The sequence below is a fragment of the Symphodus melops genome (genome assembly GCF_947650265.1).
Source record: "Symphodus melops genome assembly, chromosome: 17".
NCBI lineage: Eukaryota > Metazoa > Chordata > Actinopteri > Labriformes > Labridae > Symphodus > Symphodus melops.
Window position 1 is genome coordinate 9053579 of NC_136707.1, and position 14805 is coordinate 9068383.

Sequence of the window (14805 nt, forward strand, 5' to 3'; positions counted from 1 at the left end):
AGGCTGTTATTTAGATTAATTCATAAAGGGTATAAATGAGTCAATCACATTTTTTCAAATGTCTGCAGAATCTTTTTTATGGGAACTGTTGGAGCCAATACAAGAGATGTTCCCAGAACTAAAACGTTTCCACCGCTGCTTAACGTTCTGGGAAATTTATGCAAATCAGGCTGTATTGCTTTGCAAATGACTTCATGGATTAATGATTAACCATGAAGGGAGATGAGTGCTTAGTGTCATTAAAGAAAAGAAAAGTCAAAACAAAATGTTAGAACACTGGATACCTCACTCCCCTTGTGTCACCAGGACTCACCATTAAGGAAGATTAATGATATTAACCCGACTGATCTTCACCAAGGTGTGTCTTGGCCTTTCCACTTTCCTCTTACCCTGTGGATTCCAGTCCAGTGCCTGCCTCGTGATGTTGTCTGTTGATTTTCATAAAGTGTGCCCAATCCACCCCCTACTTTCTCTTCATCACACCCTGCCTGATAGGCTTCTCGCCTGTTCTCTCCCACAGCTTGTTGTTTGTTATCCTGTCAGGCCATCTGATGTTCAGGATGTGTCTTAGGCACCTGTTGGTGAAGGTCTGGAGTTGGTTGGTAGTGGTGTTGGTCACTCCATATCTTGGATCCATATATGAGGACTGCCTCGACTTCGGTATTGAATATCCTGAACTTGTTACAAAGGGGGCAAAGCCTTTGAGTTGTAGATGGGTCGCAGTGTTATTGGCAGGTCTTGCCTTGTTAATTTGACTCTTGATGTCCTGATCTGATCCGCCATCTTTTCTGTATGCTACCCAGATAACAAGTGGTCCATTTCGTCAATATTCTCTCCCTTTGGATCAGAAGTTCCTGCTTATTGTTAATTCGCTTGTTTTCCGTCTTTGTCTTATCTTAAGGCCAGTCTTTGCTGCCTCTCACAGAGTTCTGTTAGTTTGGTGTTGATAGGACGAGAGGCAGATGTCATCTGCAAATCGAGGTCCTCAAGATGTTTTGTGAGAGTCCACTGAATGTCAGTTTTGTTGGTCATGGTTATTTTTCTCATGATCCAGTCGATGACCATTAAAGACATTGTTGGAGACAGTTGACAGGAGGGAGGTAAACACCAAATTATCAACTCTTTATTTACATGACACAGACTCAAAGTAACACTTATACAAGCCCCGTGTCGACGACTCAAATGCAATTGACCTACTGATAGATGAAACAAGTAGCTTTTCAGTATGTTCATGTTCATTTTGATCTATTTATTCATCTTTAAATTTGAAATCACCCCTTGTTTTTTTTTAAAGAATCATTTTTTTTCTATTTCATCTGAAATTGCTGAGTATGAAAGGCGTTTTATTTTTTTATTCACTATATTCTTTTATTTTACTGTAGAAATTAGGGTTCTTATAAGATGCTGTGGTATTAAAGCGTGCAGCTCTTTCTGGTGGAGGTAAAAACTATTTTGCGTTGTCAGTACATAGGCGCAGCACTGCAGCCAATCTGTCTGACAGAAAATTAGCCACCATGGTAGGTGCCATCACCACTTTGGAATTGTTTGCGCAGCAGGGAATGACATTACACCTTATGAAGGGCTTTCTTTTTATTTATGGAGGAAAAAAAAAAAGCTTTGGGGTTTAAGTCTTAGGAAAAACAGTGACATCTGGTGGCACACTAAAATTAAAGCAGTGGTTGAATAATGAGATCAGACTGTAAATAAGTGAGGCCAGAGCACATGACACAACACCTCACAGTTTCAATCTGAAATTTCTACAAAGTCATGCAAATTGTGTGGTCATTTATTGAATTCATCTGTACATTAGCTGTATTATGTGTGTAATTGTTTTCACACTGCAATATAACAAAGTTCTCATTGAGATATGTTTTTATCTTAAAAATGTATTTACGATCACTTCTTCATTTATCAGGGATAATAGAGTAAGCTTTACAATGTCTATTGTACAGTAAAAACAATGACATCCTCGGGGCTCTGATCGCATAGCGGTTTAGGTCACGCCCTGAGGCTGGTCCTCCAAGCGGATGGCCCAGGTTCAAATATACTGTCCTTTCCTGCATGTCATTCCCCACCCTCTCTCCCCTGATTTCCTACTCCATCCACTGTCCTATCTGAATAAAGGCCGAAGACCCAACAAAGCTGGAGAGAAACAGAATTGTATTCTTTATAGGATGTTAATCATGGTTATGAAACTTGTCTGACATCGCTTCACTCAAACTGATGTCACAGGGACTTGAGTTTTTAATGGTAATGGCATGTGAGGGTGGAAAACAAATTGGGGGAATTGCTATTTATTACATAAATCCAATAATTCAACATTTTTAAAACGAAATGTAGAAGAGAAATCATCTTTTGTAGCAGCAATGTTGGGAATAAATTGCATTTTTGCAACTTCTTTGCTTCTTCTTTTTAATCGAAGAACTGTATAGCTCGCTGCTATATATCCCCATTTTTTTCTCACTAACATATGCTGTATTTACAGCCAGTGTGTACACACACCTGTGTTACATGTTCAAAACATAGTTCAAAATTGTCAAAGCTCAAAGACAAATGTTTTACTCTTTTACAGCAAACCTGTTTGTAACAAAAATATAGTATTTGCATAGTTAATGTCCCTGATGGGAGGGAAACCACTATAAATAACAAAGCTTTTTATTCCACAATCTGTTAAATAAATCGTCAAAAAAATGAAAAAGCGTTTTCTGAATAAAAAAAGAGGTAGGCCTAATGGTGATCTAAGGGCTTGTATTATTATTGGAAATAGTAATGAGTGAAGAAATTTTAGAATTAATTGTTAATTTTAAAGTGGACCTGCATGATTTTTTATATTGTGTATAACCATTAAAGAAATACACATTTTTCAGTCATCATTTTGTCATTGAAGTTTTGTCTAAATATCGTCTCGTCTCGTTGATGCCGAGTGCATCTCATCATAAAGAAGTGATTTCAACCAGTAGTTTATGACTCCATCTAGTGGTGATTCTATGTCAATACAAAAAAAAACGCTATTCAGGAAAAAGTCCATCTGTTAAAATCATAGACTAATCAAATAAAAGCACTAACTTAAACATCCTGTGTAATCAAGGAACTCTATGAGTTTTCTAAAGCGAGAGAATAATAAAATAAAGTTTGCTTTGACAGAAACCATTGATAACACGCGAAGAACCGAAATTAAACCGTAAAACAACTAGGCCTACAAAGAAAAAATATGTTGAACCCAATTTATGAACAGGAATGATACTTGAAAAAAAATACAATGGTTTTGCTCAAATAGTTTTTTCAGAAATTGATAAAAAAATAAATAATTAAAAAAAAACTCTGGTACACAGTCCTACAAGAAGAAACTTCAAATTAAAAGCATCACGGCCAATTAATATGTGAGCGCTAATATCGACACACAAATGTTCTCATAGATGAAAAAAGAACCATTTCAGAGACAACTGGGTTTTGTATCATAGCATTATAATTTATTTTTGTCAAACGCAGAAAACGTAGATAACGTTTAAGCTATTAACCGGAAATCCGTATTGGAGCTACAGCAGTTTATTTGACGCCTCGGCCGACGCCTTCTTACTGGAAGCTCGGTAAGTGAAGATTGCACTAGAAACTAACATTGATCTAGTTGATTTATATACAAAAGCTGTTTTTTATGATCTTTACTTGGTCAATCTTAGACAAAAACTTTTGTATTCACATCTGATAAAAAGAAAGGCCTACACGTTCGGCTCTAATTCCAAGTAGAAATGTCGGTAAATGTGGCGATGAGGAAGTCCTCGTTTGTCGGCTACACTGAAACTTTTATTCTCGCTCCAATTATCCACGATTAAAGCAAACACATAGATTGTGTGATACATGATTATGTGTTGCCATGTTTTACATTAAAAGGTCGATTGCTGCTTCTGTTGGTTATGTTTGGCAGTATGGCAGAGAAAAACAAGCCTGATGTTGAAGAAGCCAGATGTGTATGATTAAAAAAAAAACCCACGTCTTATAGCTGGTAGGCTTTTTTGCAGAGCTGCTCGCAGTTGTGTTGGATACTTTTGCTTGTCAATAAAGTCTCAAGACATGTGGATGTTTCAAAACTACTGCCTTTGAAATAAAGAAAAAGGCAGATAAGCTTACAAATCGTGTCACAACATACGATCACATGTGGGGAGAAAAAAACCCCACTTAGGTACATAAAATGGTTCATGTTTGAAAACAAGAGCAAATGTTCTTTGTAGAGTAAGATAAGCTATTTTACCATATATTTCCTGTTGTCTAATGATGTTATGGACTAATTCAGATTATGTCATTGTCAGTGCGTCTCTGGCTGATTCATATGGTCTCAACTTTAAGCACTTGTGACTTATATCTACCAGATTTCATTCTTAACATTACTCACGCAAGACAATTTCTGAATGTAGTCCAAACTGGCTGCCTCTCACCACTGATATGCTAATTGACTTTTCATGACCTGTATTCGAACCCCTTCCCCACATTCACAGGTTTGATGTCCCCTCACTGACAAATGAAAATAAAGTAATTTCAGTAAAATGAGCAACAGTGTGGGCTCACATATATATCCTAGAACAGGTCTTACAACCCAGGATCCTTTCATTATTGATCATTGTCACTCATTGATCAATCTGTTGATTATTCAATAGGCCTTTCACTCCAATCTTTTACCAAAAATCTCCAAAAATAGTGTTGTTTTGCATTACTAGTTCTCAAAGTTTTTTTTTTCTTTAAATGTTTAAATGATTATTCATATAGCAGTTTAAAACCAGTGAACCAGTGGTATAGGACAAACCGAACACAGCAATTCACAAAACTGTGCGTCCATATTGTCAACTGTTGTTTTACCCGACAAGATTTATGAAAGTAAACAGTCATTTTTAATACCTGTAAGAAATGGACAGATGAATATCAGTTAAAATCAAAATGGCAAATCTTTAAGGCTGCCATGACGACTTGAGTGCCACGAATATTCACTGTCAGTACTTCTTTATAGGAACTCATAAGACACATTACAGCAGGAAGGGACGTTCAAAAACAGAGAGGTGTGACTGAATGGTGTGAGTGGAGTGTATGGTTTCTGAGTCTTTCTCCCTGAAGGAATGCTCTGCTGTGTGTGTAATCTGTGGCCAACTGCAGGTTGAGTCCCTTTTTATTGTCCTTACTAAAGGCTTTGGAATTTTATTAATCTGTGTGGGTGTAAAGTTGAAGTCAGCTCACTGGAAGTGGACCTTTGGCTTTGGGTCTATGTGGGGGAAAAAAAAAAAAACTACATTAGAATTGATTGAACATGTTGGTTAGAACTTATTGTGTCAGCTATGAACACTGTCCAGGAGGTGTATCAGCTTGATTTAAAATGTGAAAGAGCAGCTTTGGATTGCTTTTAGAATAGTGTACTGTATGTGTAATAACTGTGATCATGAATGAAAGGGATGAACAGTTGTGTTTCTTGTCTAATGAGGAGGATGCATGTGCTCCAGGGTTAGTCGCGCTTTGTTGTTTTATCTGTTTCTGTGTTTTAAATGAAGTCGTCTTGAAATTCTTTCAGTCAAATAATCGTTTGACGTGTCGCAAATTGTGATGGGACTTTAGATACACACTTCTTTAGAACTCATCATTTTCTTTCCTTCTTTGTTGCCTCTTTCCCCTGAATGTTGGTTTGATCTGTACTGTACAACAAGAGAAAATAGCAACAAACAAAAAACAAAAAAGCCTCACAATTTCCCACTGCTGGAGAAGATTTTAATATGAATGAGTCTTGATTTGAGTTACCAAAAGTTAAAGAAAGAAAGAAAAGACTATGTACATGGTGTGTATGGACTTATGAACATATAACAAAGAATCTACATTTCTCGAACTCTCACATTTCTCTACCAAAACTCCACCTTTAAAATGGGATGTTGGGTTCCAAGATTCTGGTGCAGAATAAGAAAACACTGATGTTCCCAGTTGTGATCTGACTCGGGGAACGTTTTAACAGTAACTGCTTTTGAAGGAACTTTTTTTTTTTTTTTTCTTCCGGTAATGCCACCTCTGTACAAGATACAACGACGTGTATCGTAGGTGTCATGGATGAATCTTAACACAGACACAGACCAGCAGATGAAGTCAAGAAAAGTAAAGAGCAGAGGCCGTTTGATACCTCAAACTTATAGTGACGGTTCATGCACTTTCTCCAAGCTCTCTTACTTTTCCATGAGATATTCTGATAAATACTGTCACCATCAGTCTGATAGACAGAGAACTGCAGCTTGTGGGGAAATTGACACACGTTTTCTGTCTGTCTTCATGTTTGTTTTTATGTTTTTTTTTTTATATTTACGGCATGTCATTATTGTAAAGAATGAGTGGGTGTGTCAAATGACGGGACAGATATTAGCAGCATACGGCAAGGCGCATGTTTATAAAGATATCAGAGACCATAAAGGTCATGCAAGCCTTCTTGTTTCATGTAATTTTGCAGAAGTGTGTGGGAAGTCAGAAATGAATCATTGGCCACCATCTGAGAGTTTGACTTTGATGGACCATAATTATCCTGCTTACAGTAAATCTGGGAAGGCGTAGGCCACGGAGAGCTTAAGTTCTGTTTTTATTTTATTTTTTTGTAGTTCACAGTTCAACATCAAAAAGCATAACCAAATGTTATCCTTCAATTTAGTCAAAGGGAAGAGCTAGTGAGCCGGCCCTGCAGGAGAGAGAGAGAGAGAGAGAGAGAGAGAGAGAGAGAGAGAGAGAGAGCGAGCCTAGGGAGGGAAGATATGGGGAACTGGAGATGCATTTCCCATAAGTCATTGTAAGCAGGCTCCTCCCCCCCCCCCCCCCCTGTTGGCTGGGAGCCAGCATCAGGCAGCAATCAGAACACGACAAGGCAGACAAACAGAGCTGCAGCACCTAGTTTAAGATGTCAGATTAAGCAGAGAAGCAGCTCGGATTTGTATCTGTTGGTACGTCTACACACCTCTCAGCCTCACACACACACACGCGCGCGCGCGCACACTCACACACACAGCCACACACCGAGTTGTTTTTGCGGTTGTGTTTATTGCTGTGACTCGTCTCTACTTCCTTTCCACGTAAAGTCGCTGGGGTGTGGTGTGTGTGTGTCGGTGCGTTTTCGCAGCACTTGTGCAGCAGCGTCTTGAGAAGGAAGTGGCCGCTGAATTGCTTTGGTTCGCGGTGATCTTGCAGTGCATGAAGTTGGCACACAAGGTAACGACGCTCCAAAACTTTGAACAAAGTTGAATTGAAGCTTGTCTGTAGATATGTGGCACTTTTTTTTTTACCCCCGAAAGAATTGTTTGTGTTCTTCTGTGTCAGGAGGGGGAAAAAAAGAGATCTGTGATTGTTTTAGTCAGGACCTGAGAATGAATCCAAGTCAGATATTTATAAGGAAACGAGTGTTTGAAAAGAGTGTGTGAGTGTCTGCAGAAAGACTGAAGGACTGCGGGACAGGATCAAGCTCAGTGGAGTGGACTCACTGATGTAACGTACTGAAACTTTAGCGTCTGTTTGCAGTTGAAGGATTTAAAACTGCTGGTGATGAAAGGAGCATGTCTGCGGAGTACGGACCGTTAGAACCTTGATGACAAACGACAAGCGGATCACCTGTGTTTTTTGTGAAAATTCAAGCCACCCTATCTGTGCTGCACTTCACTTCCTCCGATCTCACGCTGAACGACACGGTTTGCAACTGTCAAAACAAGGCCGGGGTTCAGTTTCCTGTCCTCGGCAAACCGCAAACTTTCATAGTTTCGGTTTGTGTCCGATGATACGACCTTACCTGACATTGGCAAATATGGTGATCTCCTACGTGTGCTCTCTGACAACACGCAACCTTTGACTGTACCAGTGTGTACATTTCTGTTAACAGGACTAACAACTTTGAGTTATAATCCTTAAACTTGTCTGCTCGATAAACAGAACCCTTTACAAATAAAATGTATTATTATTTTTAACCAGCATATAAAAGAAGAGTAAGGATTTCTTGCCACTATCCGTTTTAAACAGCATCACTATAACATTGATGATAGCTGTTATGTGATGTGACTGTTCTCCATCCAACACCGAGTTGCCACATGGTCACCTTCCTCCCTTTTGATGATACAGGACATGGAAAGGGCCGTTTTTAGAGCATACAGATGTCATGTGTTTTCCACTTTCCGGTACAAAGCTGTTTGAAGTCATTTGAATTGTCTTGTTAATTGATAGATTATTAATGCACAATGCTTTTCTCATTTTTATAAAGGGAAAAATGCAAAATATAAGCGGGTTCCTGCTTCATTGGACTCTTCTCTCTGTGACACATGAGAGTCATCTGAATGTTTTAAATAACATTTTCAAACATGTCGTCCACTCCACACTATGGGAAACAAGAAAAGTTCCTTTTTAATATCTAAACAAGGGCCCGAGCTATATAGGATTTTCGGGGCAGATATCGGGGAAACAGATTTTTAATTTTTTTTGATTCTGATGCATCGGTCGATATCTTTCTTAGATGTGTGAAATCTGTAGAGATGATGAATGTACACTTTTATTGCGTTGAACCATCCAATGCGGATATCAGCAACTTGTGGAAAACCCAGCGGTCAGCGTGTTTGTGCATCACCGCCTGACTTGAGTGTGATGATGCTTGTTCTAATCCATATTACGCACTCTGCTGGTGAAGAACAACCGCTAGCGTATTGTAATGAAACGCAAATGAAATGCTATTTAGTCAGCTATTTACACTATATAGTCTACAGTGACGGTCACTGGATATCGGCTGATATCAGTCGCACTCGAATCAAAACAATGAACTCTTGAAAGAAATAATGAGAAATGTTAGAAACCGTCTTCTAAAGTTCTTTTGTTAAAGACATAACAGCATGATCATGTTCCCAAAAAGTAACGCAGACATTTCACAACGTGACTTGAATATGTTAAAAAAAAACCACTTGACTTATCATTTCCCTGTGATGTTCTCTGTTTGCAGATCCAGCAGATGAAATGGCGGTGAGGCAAAGGATTTTTAACTCCACATCCCCATTCTCCGGGCCATCTAAAGCCGATCTGAAAGGATCCTACCCATCATGCTCGGCTGCGGAGCAGGAGCCAGAGGAGGAGGAAGAGGAGGCAAAGGATAGAAAAATGGGCTACATGACATGTTTGAGGCCGCTGATAGATAAACTCCTGACACATGGCACCGCGGAACAAGTGGGAGCGATGCCGCTGAAGACCTCGACCTTCATTGCTCAAGCTGAATGTAAGTCAGACTTTAGGGTTTTCTCAGAGTGAGTCAAATCACTTGAACACGAACAGAGAATTAAACCTGACACTGTGCTCTCCTCAGGTGAAACCCAGGACTCCCAAGAGTTCAGCCCATCCTGTTCTGAACGTTCCTTTGTTCCTTCTCCTAACTGCTTCACCAGCAGGTTCGGCATTCCCTTCACAGCACTGCTCCCACGTTTCACACTTCACACACACATTTATTTCCCGAGAAGCCATATTGGATTGTTTGATAAAGCGTCTGGTGTTAACATCTTCGCCTGCATCCTTCTGCCCCAGTCTTCCCTCGGAGCACAACAACGTGGCGTGTAAGACCCCGGCTTCCGTCCGGGAGCCGAGCAGCTCATCGCCACAGCTCGGCCTGCGAAAGAACGCCAAAAAGAAGCAGAGGCGCAAAGGGAAGAAAAAACAAGAGAAGAAGAAGCAGCGGCTCAGACATCGAATGCCCTCTGGAGTCCCTGAACAGGAGAGTGGAAGTTCTCTGGTTCGGATCCTGGTATGAACTCATCCTATTCTTCGCATAACATAGAGTATTAAAATGTTCTAAACGCTGCCATGAGCAGATCACACTCAGGAAAAAGCTGCCTTTCATGGCATTCCAGCACCTGAGAGAGTAATCATCGTGTATCCTGATCTCCCATTTGTCTCCTGTAGGAGGACTCGTCTGTCGGAGGAAGGAGCGAGCGCGGCTCTTCGTGCTGCAGCAGCGTCGAACGCTCAGAAGAGCAGGACAGAGGGCCCTGTGCCTTCAGCACACAGATCTACAACACAGGCTCCAGCTGCTCCCCTCTCAACTGGAGGGACAAGGTCTACGGCCCCCTGATCAATTCCTACGGGGAGGATAGTGAATCCGACTCTGTCAGCAGCCTGGGAGACTACTCGTTGGCCCTCGCCGGCCTCAGGGGCAGCGTCAGTCAGGGGGACCCGTGCTACGCGGGGCCTTTCTTCAAAGATGTCGAGAGGGGTGTGAGAGAGGAAGATGAAATCTCAGCGGCGGATTCTATCATCAATGAGGGGATAATCTTTTACAATGAAGTATGTTCTACCTCTACTTCGTTTTTTGGTCTCGTTGTGAAATGCGGTGCAACCAAACGTACTTAACGTCTCTCTTATTCTTTCAGAAATTCCAGCCTATGGATTCAGAGTACAAGGAAGGGAGGGAATATGTCCTTTCAAATTTCATCAAGGAAGGCTCCTTCGGTGAAGTCTACGGTGCTGAGGATGTCAACACAGGCTTCAGATTTGCTGCCAAAAAGGTAACGCAGAAGTCGTCCTCTTTGAATTTTTAGTTGTTTTTTTTTTAACTGCTTTGTTTTTCGAGTTAGCTCCTACATACTTGTCCCTTTCTCGCCTCCCAGGTCAGCCTGCAGAGGTTCAAGAGCGAGGAGGTGGGTACGTGGAGTACCCTCAGATCTCCTCGTGTGGTGGAGCTCTTTGGAGTTGTGAGAGAGGGGCCGAACGTTGTCCTCTTCATGGACCACAAAGCTGGTAAACGCAAACACATCCTGGTACTCACTGTTGAGATGAAGGCCGCTAACTGTTTGGTCAGATGTAATGAATTGATTGCATACACACATAGCAGAGGCCGCTGCACTTCTGTTCTTGTCTTTAAATTCCAGGCCATGAAAGTCAGATGCATCTTAAACCTGAGCAAATATGACTGTTTTTCTAAGGCTCCCTGGGCCAGCTGATAACGGAGCGTGGCCGCCTGCCAGAGGACCTCAGTCTCCATTACCACTCTCAGGTCCTGACAGCACTGGAGTACTTAGGGAAGAAAAAAGTGGCACATCTGGACATTAAAGGTTTGTTAAGAAGTCACGAGTTGTGAAAGCAGGATCAGATTCTTTATTTCTTTTCAATGTGATTTTTTTTTTCTTCTTCTTTTGGCCACACATTTCAGTAACTTATCTAACTAGTAATAACTTGAATCCATCAAGATAATTCTTTTAAGAGCTGAAGGTTCGAAAGCCACCAGGCTGTCTTCAGGTGCACTTGCTTAGAGACGAGGAAAAACGCAATGAGATCCAACACAAGCAAGTGAAAAAGGGACGATCGTTTGGTGTTATTCTCCTGCTCGTGTTTGATTTGAGCTCTGAGCGAGTGTGCCTGATGAGCCCGCTGGCTTCCTTCCATCAAGTTGAATTGTTAATCTTCAAGAGCACCTTGGCTTTTCACCTGGAGTCTACCCCCATGGCATTCTGAGCAGAACAATGTTTAGTTTCATCTACGGCATCATTTAGCTGCAAAGGAAACAGAATGCGACGTAGAATTAAAGCAGGAGGACTTTTTTTCTTTTTTCTTTTCCCCTGAAGAACGGATGTTTGAAATCAAAATGTTTATCTCAATCTAAAGCTTTTTAAAGATGTTTCAACAGCAGCGATTTCACAGATCAAAGTGCCTAAAGAGTGAAAACAGACAAAATAAATGTGTCAGCTTGGAAATAAAATGATACGGAGAGATTCAGCCAGGTTTCTAATGAGTTATCGTCAGTGGTTTTGGTGCGCAGCTGTTGTGTGGAACACAAGTGTCACAGACATAGAATCCTCAGCACCTGTGTTGAGAAACCAGACGAGCACAGCGCAGCGACGGGCTGGGAATTTCCCACAGTGTGACTCACCGCTGCACTTTAGAAACGGCGCATGTGCCCAGAATCAGGAGAGCGAGAGAGAAAGGGAGAACGATATAGAGAGAGAGAGAGAGAGAGAGGGGGGGGGGGAGGGTTGGGGGGGGATGGGACGAGCAGGAGGAAGTAGTGACAGAGAGCAAAAAAAAGTGCAGATACAGACTGCACAGGCCGAGAGAAGAAAGACGGTGAAAATGAGGTGGGAAAGCGTGTTTCAAAAGAAGGAAATGAAAACGCAGAAAAGGGACCTAAGTTTGAGGAATCACAAACAAGCTGAAGCTGGAGGGCAGACAAACAGCCCGATTGTGCAGTTACAGCTCAGGCGCCACCTGGTGTCTGAAATGTCTCGGTAGAGGACGACTGCTGCCAAATCGATTCATCTGCCGGCAGTTTGTTCCCAGACTTGACTTTCATCCTGTATTAAAGCGTTTTCTATGGCAGCTGTCCTCGAGTGACTTCATATTTTCCTTTTTAATTTTGTCTTTGTCTCCGACTCTCCTGCCTCTGCAGCTGCAACATGTCTTAACGCATAATCTATAAACGACACTCATGGAAATAAACACACTGCCAGCAGAGAGAAGACAAAAACACGTTATTGACTCCGCTTCTTTTTCCACAGCTGATAATGTGTTGCTGTCGGAGGACGGTCGAGACACCTTCCTGTGTGACTTTGGACACTCGGAGAGACTTGACAATAAGGGACTGAGCATGAGTGGGTCCAGAGGTAAACACTGAGTGGTGTTGGTGATTCAGTTTAGAAGAGGAGTTCTTTATCTTCCGTCTCTTCATTCATTGTTTTCTGATTGTAATTCTATACAGACCCGAAGGGCTCGGAGACCCACATGGCCCCTGAGATCGTTAAAGGGGAACCCCGCGGAGCCAAAGCAGATGTGTGGAGCAGCTGCTGTATGTTTCTGCACATGCTCAATGGGTGTCAGCCTTGGACAAGATATTACACCTGCAGACTTTACCTGAAGGTATACTTCGCAGCGACAACACGCCCTGCTTGTTTCACCCCCATGTTTAGCCCAGTCCTCGCAGCACTCTTGTGACAGAGAATCTTCATGTGATGATTGCAGATCGCAAATGATCCTCCGCCTCTGAGGGAGATCCCACCTGAATGTAGCTGTCCCACAGCAGAAGTCATCAAGGCGGGACTTCAGAAGGACCCAGCGAAGAGAGCGTCAGCCTCTGAGCTCAAAGACAAAACTTCCAGAGCCCTTAAAGAAGGTAACACTAACACTGCCCTTTCCTCTCCTGTGCAGGCCACTGCAGTGCACTGGTATGCATTTTGTTTTAAAGTCATTTTGACAACGTCATTTTTTGCTTCACTGGCTTTTTATATACTGAGTTTTAATCTTAGCATCTGTTGAGGACGAAATTAGCCGTACGAGAAATAGTAGCTAGTTTTTCAAGTGTGACGACGCAGGCGGAGTCGATCGTATCTGGAGCGGAGTCAGCCTGAAAGGAGCGCAAAAAAAGCCAAATCTTTCGGAACTCACCGACCTTGTACTGTTGTGGACATGTGGTGACTTTGTTATCAGAAAATGTGTGAATGCTGATGGCTGTCCATAACCGCATTTCACCCATACTTACACAGCCTTACAGAGACATTCTGCAGACGCCCAGAGAGCCAATGTAGGAGAGCACATTTCTCTGGACTACACTGACTGTATTACACACACCATTTATTTACAATATAATAATAATATATATAAATAAACAACATTACATATTAATGAATGTGTAAAAACAGCAACTCTGTAAAAACTTAATTTGAATAGTGTTGGCCCCAACTTGTAGTACACTCCATCATGGTATAGAAATAAGACCTGAGAGGCAAAACTGAGGGCAAATTAGAAGACCTAGAGAGGGGCATAAATGTCCGACCTTGGTGTAAATGCCTGGGATCCATCCTCATCTTCTATGTTGAAAGATTAATTGTATCCTGTTCTTGTGATTGCAGTGGGAGGACTCACCAGCCCAGTGAAGGGGCCTTACACAGAGCCGCTGTACACTGCCAACAAACCGGGTGACTCCCTGCAACTTCTCCACAGCATCGTTGGCTGTGACGATGAGGAGGAAGAGGTGAAGTCTGATTGGAAGGTGATCATAACAGGGAGTAACACAAAGGAGCTGGACGCTGACAAGGAACGGAAGGAGGCTGATTCTAATGAGCGGAAGCAAAGCTCAACTTTCTCTCCACAAACGCTGATCTCTGGGCCGAACCCAAAGAGAGGCAACAAGATCACCACCATGCCTGAACTGGAGCTTCGTAAACTGGAGCGAGGTGAGGCGTCTTTTGAAGTTTGGGCTTTTTATACGCGCGAGCTACTCGACCGCTTCTAATTGCTTTCCTGCGTTGTGTGCAGATTTCTACCTCAACAGTCTGTCGCAGCTTCACTCAGCGGAGAAGCAGGAGCAGCTTTTGTCTTGTCTCAGCAGTGACCCTTATTCGAACTGGGAAACATGGGACAAAAAGGTAAACCAGAGGAAAATTACTTATTTACATCAAACTCAGAAAGCAAATAGTTTAAATTAAGTTAATAACTACTCAGTCAATTTGAATACCGTAATTATTTCATTAAGTCTTATTCTGAAGTCTTATTTCTTTTTTTTGTCTATGTCTGTTCTTTATCTGTTCCATCCAGGACTCTGGCCGCTGGTCTCTGAGCCCAGCTGAGGACTTCAGCTCTGGTGTTTTCTCCTTCAACAGTCAGCCAGATGTTCCGGTTTTCAGTGTGGATCTGCTGAGTCACACACAGCTTCCACCTCCCTGCTGTTTCGAAGGTGAGATGAAAACAAGAACAACCTCTCTTCCTTTAAACCGCTAAACATAGAAACAAATACAACATGTTACTCATTTCCCCCATGTGCCACGTATCTCATCCTGCTCTGTGATTGGCTCAGGGGTGGAC

General features: G+C 41.9%; 1 protein-coding gene across 4 annotated transcripts in view; it reads left to right on the top strand.

Moving 5' to 3' along the window:
- Nucleotides 1-3505: 3505 nt before the first annotated feature.
- Nucleotides 3506-14805, top strand: part of map3k14a (mitogen-activated protein kinase kinase kinase 14a) — an 11780-nt gene continuing 480 nt past the window's right edge. Inside the window, exons 1-16 of one of the 4 annotated variants that reach the window (XM_079365505.1) lie at nucleotides 6829-6944; nucleotides 7121-7209; nucleotides 8972-9241; nucleotides 9329-9410; nucleotides 9544-9760; nucleotides 9919-10299; nucleotides 10386-10520; nucleotides 10623-10752; nucleotides 10938-11066; nucleotides 12507-12611; nucleotides 12707-12864; nucleotides 12967-13117; nucleotides 13854-14177; nucleotides 14260-14369; nucleotides 14539-14677; nucleotides 14798-14805. The exon at nucleotides 14798-14805 is cut by the window's right edge and continues 93 nt beyond it. In XM_079365505.1, the coding sequence (XP_079221631.1) occupies nucleotides 8986-9241; nucleotides 9329-9410; nucleotides 9544-9760; nucleotides 9919-10299; nucleotides 10386-10520; nucleotides 10623-10752; nucleotides 10938-11066; nucleotides 12507-12611; nucleotides 12707-12864; nucleotides 12967-13117; nucleotides 13854-14177; nucleotides 14260-14369; nucleotides 14539-14677; nucleotides 14798-14805 (2325 nt within the window). In that variant the 5' untranslated portion in view covers nucleotides 6829-6944; nucleotides 7121-7209; nucleotides 8972-8985. Of the gene's footprint in view, nucleotides 3588-6828; nucleotides 6945-7098; nucleotides 7210-8971; nucleotides 9242-9328; nucleotides 9411-9543; nucleotides 9761-9918; nucleotides 10300-10385; nucleotides 10521-10622; nucleotides 10753-10937; nucleotides 11067-12506; nucleotides 12612-12706; nucleotides 12865-12966; nucleotides 13118-13853; nucleotides 14178-14259; nucleotides 14370-14538; nucleotides 14678-14797 lie in introns of those variants that run through there. The other 3 variants (XM_079365506.1, XM_079365503.1, XM_079365504.1) reach the window with 3 other exon arrangements.